This window comes from Apaloderma vittatum, unplaced genomic scaffold, assembly GCF_000703405.1.
Source record: "Apaloderma vittatum isolate BGI_N311 unplaced genomic scaffold, ASM70340v1 scaffold33831, whole genome shotgun sequence".
In the NCBI taxonomy this organism is placed as follows: Eukaryota; Metazoa; Chordata; class Aves; order Trogoniformes; family Trogonidae; genus Apaloderma; species Apaloderma vittatum.
In genome coordinates this window covers 2,354-3,336 of record NW_009697931.1, presented here as the reverse complement: position 1 = coordinate 3,336, position 983 = coordinate 2,354, and the positions used below count along the sequence as shown (strand labels likewise).

General features: G+C 33.2%; 1 protein-coding gene across 1 annotated transcript in view; it reads right to left on the bottom strand.

The window, feature by feature from the left end:
* The window catches only part of CCDC112 (coiled-coil domain containing 112), a 10,523-nt gene that overhangs the window by 7,618 nt on the left and 1,922 nt on the right, over positions 1-983 (bottom strand). Inside the window, exon 2 of the mRNA XM_009877827.1 lies at positions 979-983. This exon is cut by the window's right edge and continues 153 nt beyond it. Coding sequence (XP_009876129.1) covers positions 979-983 — 5 coding nt within the window. The remainder of the gene's footprint in view (positions 1-978) is intronic.

Sequence of the window (983 nt, the reverse complement as noted above, 5' to 3'; positions counted from 1 at the left end):
GTAAATGGCAAGTTTTGGGGGTTCCTAGTACACACTCTAAAAGATCATACTCTTAACGCTCTTTCACATCTCATCTTTGTCCTCTTTACTATCTCACAACAGTATCTCCATCCATACTTTCATGCCCTCTTCTTACTCCTGGAAAATTTTCTGAACTTTTTAGCTTAGTCATTCCTTGGAAATATTTACATTTCTTAAGGACTGCAAGTAGTAAAGGACATGGTATAAGTTTCATTTAATTAAAGATGCACATTAAAAAACACAGAAATTTATAAGGTAAGTGTATTTTAGATGTCCTTTTTAAGTGTCCTTTCCCTTCTTCAAGTTACTTTGTTTTGATCTTCTATATCAGAAGGTACAGCATCTTCTATTTGACTACTTTTGAAGTAATCTGGGTACTGTGACCAGGGAGTTACTTTTTTTCCTGAAGCATTTAATTAGTCTGCATTTGGAACAGATATTGCGGGACAGACTGTGTACCATCTCACTGCGCTATTTAGGCTATGAATATTCATTATCCACAAACTTCAAAAATGCAAACACAGAACTGTTCAAAAGTGTATTTAAAAGCAGCAACTACTGTGTGAAATCTTATGCTGTGGTAAGTATATATTTACTGTACCTTAGCTAGTCTATATTAGATTTGCAATACATACACAAAATTTATTCCAAGTTTCTAAAACAGTAAACTTCCTAAATTTTTTCACCAAAGTTACTGTGGGTGGTATCTGCTACATTGAAGATTAAGAGAAAACATTTAATAACACAGAAGGCCCAAAATCTTTATGCTCCTGAATTTTGCAAGTGAATTGTGAAAATTGTGGTTCTTTATAAGCAGCAGATATGGTGAAATACCACACTTTTATCAGCATCTAACTTTCACATGAACTAATCTCTCTTTACTACTGATTATTAAACCATTTAAACAAACATCAGTAAAAAAAAATCAGAAAAGCAAACAAAAGACCGCAATAAAACCTCGC